At 57.2% G+C, this 8,705-nt stretch overlaps 1 protein-coding gene across 1 annotated transcript in view; it reads left to right on the plus strand.

Annotated features, from left to right (window-relative positions):
* Nucleotides 1–8,705, plus strand: part of SEMA7A (semaphorin 7A, GPI membrane anchor (John Milton Hagen blood group)) — a 25,299-nt gene that overhangs the window by 6,536 nt on the left and 10,058 nt on the right. The window contains exon 2 of the mRNA XM_009880965.1: nt 8,423–8,556. Coding sequence (XP_009879267.1) covers nt 8,423–8,556 — 134 coding nt within the window. The remainder of the gene's footprint in view (nt 1–8,422; nt 8,557–8,705) is intronic.

An 8,705-nucleotide genomic window follows, 5' to 3' on the forward strand; every position in this document is an offset into this window, starting at 1 on the left:
GGCAGGGGATATCAGTAATGTGTTAGCATGCGTGGAAAACGCTGCCGTGCCTGTCTCCCGGTCGCCGTGCGTTTAAAAAAAGGAGAAACCCATCTTTGCTGGAGCGGCGAGCGCTCCGGTTCGAGCCTTCAGAGGGGTAAGCAGAGCCCCCGCAGCGCTGCCCGTCTTCACGAAGCCCTGCTCGATGGCAGAGGCTTTGAATTCAAGGCTTGTTCCTTCCCGGCTGCAGGTTAGGGGTCTCTTTTGTTGCTTGCTGAGTGGGCGTTTGGGACCGCTGCCGGCTCTGCCTCGGGCTTGGAGGCCCCTCGCAAAAGGGTATGGGCTGCATAGCTCTTGGAATAGCTTTTGAGCAGGCATGCCCATGCCAAGCAGCTGGGTTCCCAAACCGAGAGGGGTTTTTTTTTATTATTATTATTTTTTTCCCCCTCTTTCTTCCTGCTCTTGCTCACCCCTGCGCTGAATACTGCTGCCAAGACGCTCCGCAGCTTACCAGAAATAGAGTAGAAATCGTTAATGCGCCAGAATATTTGCCTTCTGTAGTATAACTCTAAAAAAGCATATTTATCTAGTTAGAACTTGAGCATTTCCTCTGCGCTAGCGCAGCCCTCCCGGGCATTTGGCTTGCGCACAGGCTGAGATCTTTTGTAGGGATATATCCCCGATAATTCAGGCCGAATCGTTTCCTCTGCTCCGGAGCATCTTGCTGTTGATCGCAGGGATCTCTCGAGGGCAGTGGAAAGCAGGAGCATCCCGTGGTTGCAGGGGCTTCAGAAGGCGTTGGGGAAGAAGCCAAAGAAAAGGCGAGGAGCATCGTATGGTGGCAGCCAGGAACGTGGCTTGGCCAAAGGTGGAAAAGTCCCGCTGCGGAGAGGATGTAGAGGTTATTGATATATCCGTGGCCTCGCTCTTTCCTTTGGAGGGGTACTTAAAAGGGAGTCGGAAGCAGTCAGGGAGGGGTGTGAGAAAAGGTAGCGTGAGGTTTCTTGGCAGATGATTAAACGCTGCTTGTCTCCAAACTGTCTTGGGGGAGAGAGACAGGATGAGAAATACCAAACAGATTAAACCCGTCGCTCTGACTCGCTGCAAACTTAAAATAAGAAAGAGGAGTGAAATGCGTAAGGGTCTGGGTTTGAGTAACGCAGGCTTCCCAGTTGCGTGCGCTTTCACACCTCTGTCATCTGGGTTTCCCACAAGCGCGCGGCCGCCTTTACGCGGGGGTCAGGGTTACGTGTCCCCCCTGACGCTCTGCGACCTCCCGTGGGTTTCCTGCGCTGCTTCTCTGCCTGAAGGATGATGCTCACAGATGGAAAACGAAAAGGAAAGCGGCGCCCAGCCCAAGCCCTCGCTCTCAGCTCTGCTGCTTTCGGGAACCGAACTGTCATGTTTCCTACAGGATGGAGGGCATGGGAAAATTGCGGTCAGGGCTTTTACCTTCCCCGGGCTGATGGAAAAAGCACTTTGCCTTCGCTGGGAAAAACATTTCACTTGCTCTGTCTTTTCTGGGCACGCACACGCTTTTGGGATGCGTCTGTGGGATTGTCTGGCGAAAGCAAAGGCAGAGCTGCTCTGACCTCAGCCCTACCTGACCAGTGCCCTTCCCTGCCCCGCTGGGAGAGGCCGTGTCGGTTATGAAGTACGTAGGAGATGACTGGTGCCTGAAATAGGGCTTGTTTGATCTGTTTTCCAGACCCTGCTCTTGACAGAGCTGCTAGTCACACCCGGTGACTGCTCTTGGACTCCATCAGTCGGTACTAGCAATGAGCGTACCTCTGCTTCATCAGTGGTTTTCCCGCTTGTGCTGTGTGCTCAGGGCAGGGAGAGGAGAGATTTAGGCAGCGTGGCTGCTCTGTAAGGCTCTCGGGGTGGGCACGGCCATGAGCTGGGGGTCTCTCCGTGGCGGGGAGCTGTGTTGGTCCCTAGGAGAGCACCGGAGGGCTTTAAGGAGCAGGAAACACGTGCGTCTACGGCTGGTCCCACTTCAGCAAGAGACATTTTTAGCACTCTTTCTGGTTGTCTGGTTTCCGCTGCTGTTCCTCAATGCCTTTTGGCCCACGGTAGACTAATATTGCAGGGCAGTTTTGTGGGAGGGGGCTGTCCCTGCAAGCATCCTGAAAATAAGGCAGGGGAGAGGGGAGACTGGGAGGGAAAGGCAGGCAGCACAAACCTCTTCGGAGACAATGCCAGGCACCGAGCTCGCGGTGATGCTCCCAGTCTGCTCCACCGTGCCGGGTTGAACAGGTAGGGGACAGGGAGGGAGCGAAAGCGGGGGACGAGGATGATATTTGGTGCTGGGAGGGCTCCAGAAGGAGCTCTTAGGGATCCAGGTTAGAAATCCTTAGGGGATGGGGCTGTATCGGTGCTGCTCTTTTTATTTTGCTTTCTTTGAGAAATGACTGATGTTGGAGCGTAGGTTGAACCGAAACGGTGCAGGGCTGCCCCGTGCCCTGAATGATGTTCCCCGCGGGGTGATCCTTCAGCCTGTGCCTCCGTTTCCCCAGCACCAAGAGGTGGCCGTAGGGATCCCAGCTCCCGGGGGTGCAGCTCAATCCCTCAGCAGCGTGCCGGTGGTGTACGCTGGGGAAAGGAAGGGATCGCGGGACAGGTTTCTTCGTAAGCAACGAGAAGGAAGTGGTTTCCCACATTGTATTGCCCTTTTGCCCCTTTCTGAGAAACCCCTTGCACAAAACCCTGTAATTTTCCATGGGACATATTGGAGACCTTGCAAGTCACAGCCCTTCAATTATTCCCTGGCAGGTCAGAGCAAACCTTCCCAGAGTGTCCCTCCTGGGATCGTCTCATCTAGAGACAAATTGTTCCTATAAAAAACCCCCCTCTGTTTCTGCAGGATCTGCTGAGTCCCAGAAGCCCGTCGGACTGCTCGAGGCGTCCACCCCCCTGTGTCACATTGCTCCCTTTGGGCAAAGTCACAGGGGAAGGAAAACCTAACAGCTCCCCAGAGACATACTTCCTCCTACCGAAATGTCTCAACTTGGGAATTTATAGATCATCTGAAATAAAAAATGCAGCTTGGCTTCTTGCCGGCATCCGTGGTGGAGCTGGGGGAGACAGACGGTGTGTGGCTCTTGGGCTGAACCACACTGCTCCCATCCAGTCGTTCTCCCAGGGATGGAGGGGACCCGTGGCGGCCCCGTGGGGTGTCTCTATCCCTTTGGGACGGGTGCTGGGATTTCCCATGCTCTCTTAGAGGGGACCGTCTGCTGGTGGGGCTCCCGGGGCTGGTATCTGCTGGGAAATCCAGGGGTTGTTCTGGTTTTGTCCGGGAGGGGAAGAGTGAAACTGGAACCGCAGTGTGGAGTGGTGGCAGAGCTGGGACCGGGACTTCTGACCCCAAAGCCGTCCCCTAAGGCGGTGGACCTGAATCACATTCCCGGCCTTTAAAGGAAAGCGGTGGATCTGCCCGTGCTGGGCTGCCTGTCATGCATCCTGCGTGTGCTGGGGGAGCAGAAGAGGGATTGATGTAATCGAATTGAGATGCCTTTCGTGTTCCCAAAAGCGGGGTAATGGGCAGGAGCCTGGAGTGCATCAGTCAGCCCTGAGTCACGGCCGGGCCCGCATTGCTGAGAGAGGAGGGCTCCTGGCACAGGTGGAGAGAAGACAACCCAGGGGACCTCGCTACACGTCTGTGAGTCAGCGTTGATAAGGCAGGTTTTCCTCCTGCTGTCAGAGCTGATCCCTGTCGGATTGCGGCGGAGACGTGCCACCACCAAGATCGTAATCTGTTCAGTCTATTAAAAAAAAGGAAGGAAGAAATAAAAGCTGGGAAATGAGGAATTGTTTGGCAAAGGAGGGAATCGGGAAAGGATCCGACCAGCGCCGTGATTCAGGCAGGAGTGTGCTCACTGTCAGACCTACAGGCAGCGGAGCAGGTGGCGGTGTCGTCGGCGTCGTGCCGGGGAGGGTAGGACGCGTTGACGGGTGATGACTGACAGCGCTGGAATGTGTTACAGCGAGAAGAGTTGCCGGGGCTGCCGGGTGGATCGCCTGGGCGTCGGGGAGCGTGGCGGTGCTGGAGGTTTGGCTGCCTTCGGCACCGTACCGCCGTAAATCCCGTTTTGCCATTTCGCGATCCCGGCGGGTGGCCCAGCCCCGTGTCCCCGTCCTACGGCAGCCTGCGAGAGCGCGGGCAGCTTCGCAAAAGCTAAGCTTCCCCAGCTCAGGGCGGTGCGGGAGCCGTGGTGTGAAGGGGGGTGATGCCAGGGAGGAGGGAAACCCCACAACCTGCCTGGTTTCCCTTCTTCGCATTCCAAGGGGTGTCTCACTTAACGAGGGTTATATGAGCAGCAAATAAAGGATCTGCCTCTCGGCTGCATCAGCGCCGCTCCCAAGAACCAGCAGGTTCTTATCTCACCCTCCTTCCCCTTTTTTTTTATCTTTCTCATGCTTTATTTCAGTTCCTTATTTTAAAACGCCGGCACCAGAGCAGCTTCGAAGCATCACCTCCATTTTAGGGAGACGTAAGTCCTCCCCCCAGCACCGGTGAATCGTAGACCTGCAAAGACTCGCTCGCTACCCGGTGCTGGGAGCCCTGCAAGCCGGTGACTAAGCCGAACGTCTGGGATACCGGAGCCGGCTGCCAGATTCGGGGGAGCGGTGGATTGCGGAGGGGAGAAGGACTGCCGGAGCTGAGTCAGCCCTCCAGCCAGGATGAGAGCTGGGTTGTTGAGTTTGCCTGCAACCGGGCTGCGCGCCCACGCTGCTTCTCTGCTTGGACATCTGTTCTGGAGGTGGGGGGCAGGCTTCCCCCCCCACCCAAAGCTCTGGGATGCTCTGGGAATCCATCCCCGCCGTGGTGCTGGGGAGGGCCAGGTTCTGCCTGTGTTCTTGCTGCCTTTTGGAAACTGGGGGCTCCCGGACCCAAGGGGAACCGGAGGGCCCTTCAGCGTGTCGTTGAAACCGGATTTTGCTTAGGGAGGCAGCCCGTTTCACCCTGTGCCCCAATCAGATGGGAAGCAGGATTGCTCCGTCTGTTATCTGTGTTGCTCTGCGTGTTTAGGATGCCTTCATCTCATCCAGAGCATCTCCCTCTTCCTTACCCTCCTCCTCCATGACCTCACCCCGCAGGCATCCTTCCGAGATGCACCGGGCTCCCTCCTTCTCCCTCGTTTAATATTATTCTTCTTCAATCTGGTGTGGTACTCCCCATCTCGCCTGCAAAGCACAAAGCCGCTCTTTCTCCCATTCATTCGCCCGAACCGGGGTTAGCATTTCAATTGACAATTGTGCCATTGATTTGCGCGCTGACGGTGGGGTTTGCAGTAAATGCCAGGCGAAGGGACTCGGCGGAGGGGTTAGCCGGGCTCTGGAAATGAGCCCAGTGTCTTCCCAAGCCCCGGACTCGATTTCGGAGGGAGGTTTGGTGGCAGGGTCGTGCCTTCCCCCTTCCAGGGGGAGCAAGCCTTTCTTTGCAGTGTCAAAAGCAGCCCTGGGGCTTGCTGGGAGAGGTGCATCACCTCCTTCGGGGACATTATGTGCCCTCTGCATCATCCCCTGGCTCTGGAAAGCCATTTATACTGGTGCAGGGTTGCTCCCCCTGATCCTTCTGGATGAGGATCCCAGCACCCGCTTACGGAAACACCTTTAAAAGGCTCTCTTCCAGATCGAGTTAAATCAGCGCCGGAGCCGCAAACACGCTTCTAGGTCCTGGCTAGCAGAGCTGTTTACTCTCAGCTTAGTGATTCAGTGCCGTCCCCGGGGAGCAGTAGGATAAATAATACATTGGCGCCAACCAAATTATTGTTTTGGGCTGGTTTGTTGCTGGCTGTTTGCAGAGAAGTGTGTCCTTGCAGGTTGGCACGGCTCTCTCTCGGAGCTGAGCTTGAGGAAGAGGCAGTGTTGTGCGAAACCCTCGAAATGAAACCAAAGGCAAGAGGAGCGCAGGGGTGTGAAAGGGGGAGGTGGAGGAAGAGGAGTGGGGAATGGCTGCCGGTATAAATTTTCCTGGACCAGCAGCTAATTTAGGGGCTGGGCTGGAGGTTTGAAGCCAAGAGTAAAGTCTACTGAAGTCCGGCGTGGTGGTGATGGGCTGCGCTGGCAGCAGATGGGGGGAGAAGGGCTTTTGGGGCTGCCGGGTGCGTGGGCTGTTGCCTGCCCGCTCCTCAATTTGGGCCAAGAGTGGTATTTTGAGGACTGCTGGGAAGACAGGTGGTAAAAAGGGGATTAGTCCTCTCCTCCTCGGCAAGCGTAGACTGAGTCTGTGGTTGATGGGATTGCTCGGGCTAGCTGGCGTGCCCGGCTGGCTTCGCGCTTGTCGGGCTACTTAGGCAAATGAATTGCGCAGTCACTCTGAAAAGACTCGATGCCAGCTTCTCCAGCAGGCAAAGCACATGCTCGGGAGTTTCTCCGAGGAGTCCTCGGGCAGAGGAGAAGACGGTAGGGCTGGGGAGGGGGAGAGGGAGCGGGCAGGGAACTGTCATCCAGCCGGGCTTGCCCAGTTGCAGGGTCCCAACTGCTGAATCCCCCCACCCGGCTGCCGTGCGGCCCAGTGGCTTCCATCCCCTGCCCGGAGGTGTTGCCTTAGCGAGAAGCTGTACCGTGGCACACCTCCACCCTCGCTCTTCAGGGCTGAAGTGCCCTTGTGAAACAGGCAGCCCGTGGGTCTGGCAGGGTTTCCCATCACGAGGTGGTGGCTGGCAGCATCCCCCCCCCCCCCCAGTTAGCCGTGCCGGTGATGGGAAAACCTGGCTGGCTGGGGGCCGTTTAACCCCGTAGGTCTTAGAGGCCCCAAGGGGGTGCGACCAGTGGAGGAAAAAAAAAAGCCACAAATCAAGAAGGCATTCAGTAGCCCCAGTGACCTCTAATAAGTCCTTTTTACTTTCGGCTCTGCGGAGCCTTGGCGGGACCCCTGCGCAGCGTGCTCCGGGCAGAGGGGGAGCGCCGGGCTGTGCAAAGATTGTCCTTTGCCTGTCCTGCCAAGTGCCCCTATAAATAGAGAGGGACACGTGCCACTGATTAATTGCTTGTCTGTGCAGGCAGCCAGCTCCTGAGGCAGACGCAGCCTTTGTCTGCTGGGAGCAGCAGCACTTGCCAGGAGAGAGGCCCTCTCTTCTTTGGAAAAAGGGAGAAGCGGGAGAGAGGAAAATCACGCTAAGCAGAGGTCAGTCCCAGTCAGAGGAGATATTATTATTTTTTTTTTTTCCCCTTGGAGGAGCAGTCTCTCTCCTGTTATTGCTGCAAATTGTGGTAGGGGACAGGGTGGTCTACATGTGGCACGTGTGTTGCACCCTGCCGCGGAGCTGGGCCCCGGCACGGTTGCTCAAAGCTGCCCAGATGTGGCTGCACCATCCCGGCGAGGGATGCAGGACCCGTGGACCCCACGGAAGGATGGCAAAAATCCCAGGGGATGAGGCTCACAACTGCGCTGCGGTACAGGACCGGCCTCCCACACCTGAGCTGGCGACGCAGAAGGGAAGGGAGGATGTTTTTAGGAAAGAGGAGCTGGAAAAGCCAGAAGGTGAAAGAGGAAGGAAAGAGAGGGGAGGACAGGCAGTTCTTCCGCCCAGCTGGGCCTGGGAAGCTTCCTGTCTGCAGCAACCGGTTGTGACACGGGTCCTAGGTCTTGCAGCTCACTTCTTGTTCACGTTTGGGGTGTGGAGCCCGTGAGTTGTGGCTTTACGCGCATCCTGCCCCTGCCGTGTCTGGGCTCTGGCCTGGGGGCTCCAAACCTTCTCCGTCCCTCCTGGCTCTTGGAGGGAGGATGCTGACAGCGCAGCTGGAGACTGGCGAGGAGAGGTGGGCTGCTGGGCTCTGCCCGGTAGGAGATGATCTACCTCGTGGGCAGGGGGAGGTTGTCCCCCAGCTGCAAGGCAGTGCAGCAGCTCCTCTCCCGTTGAGCTGGATGAGAACTCACAGCTCCGATTAAGCATATGCAGGGGCACAAAAAAGCCGCAGGCGTGCCAGATGCAAGAGGGCGCAGGAGCCAAATCTACGAGGCGGTTGTCAGAGGGTGGTCAGAGAGGGGAGGGAACCCCTCATCTCGCCCAGGAGGCTGACGGCCATGGGAGCAGGAGGGAAGGCAGCGCTCACCTGGCTGCTGCAGAGCCAGTTTTAAGTCACATTGACCTTCTCCTGTCCTACAAGAGCTCCTACAGCGAAGTTTCCCTTCCTTCTCCTCCATCACCAGCCCTGCAGGGGCCAGGCGGGGCCTCTCCATTGTGCAGCTCTCCTGTCCCCTGGGGCCAAGGGGACAATAGCTCAGCCCCGAGCCTGGGAGCTGCCTTTCCCTGCCTGCCTGGCACTGGACCAGTCGTCCCAGAAGGGGGGCCCCCAGCCCCTTGTCCTTGTTTTTCTCATCACTCTCACGGAGGACATGGGAAAGGGAGTCGATCAGCCTGAGCTGGCTGCGGGTGCTCTTCGCCGTCAGCTGCGGTTCCCCTGATGAGTGTCTCCTCTGCGTTGTTCCCAGGTGCAAAAGAGTACGTGTTTCCCAGGAGCGAGAAGTACCCGGTCTTCTATCATAAAGAAAACAGCTCAGCCGTCTACATCGGGGGAGAGGGAAAGCTTTATTACTATGACTTTGCAACCTATGAGAACTACACGGTAAGGACGTTCTGTTAGCAGTTTTGGCTCCTATAAGAAGGTGTCCAGCATCTGTCTTACAGCCCAAAGGCTTGGTACCCTGTCTTTGCCAGCAGCAAAGTCAGGCCTGGAAGGATCTGGTCTCTGCCCAGCCTGTCCCATCCAGCAGG

This window comes from Charadrius vociferus, unplaced genomic scaffold (assembly GCF_000708025.1).
Source record: "Charadrius vociferus isolate BGI_N301 unplaced genomic scaffold, ASM70802v2 scaffold933, whole genome shotgun sequence".
Classification (NCBI taxonomy): Eukaryota; Metazoa; Chordata; class Aves; order Charadriiformes; family Charadriidae; genus Charadrius; species Charadrius vociferus.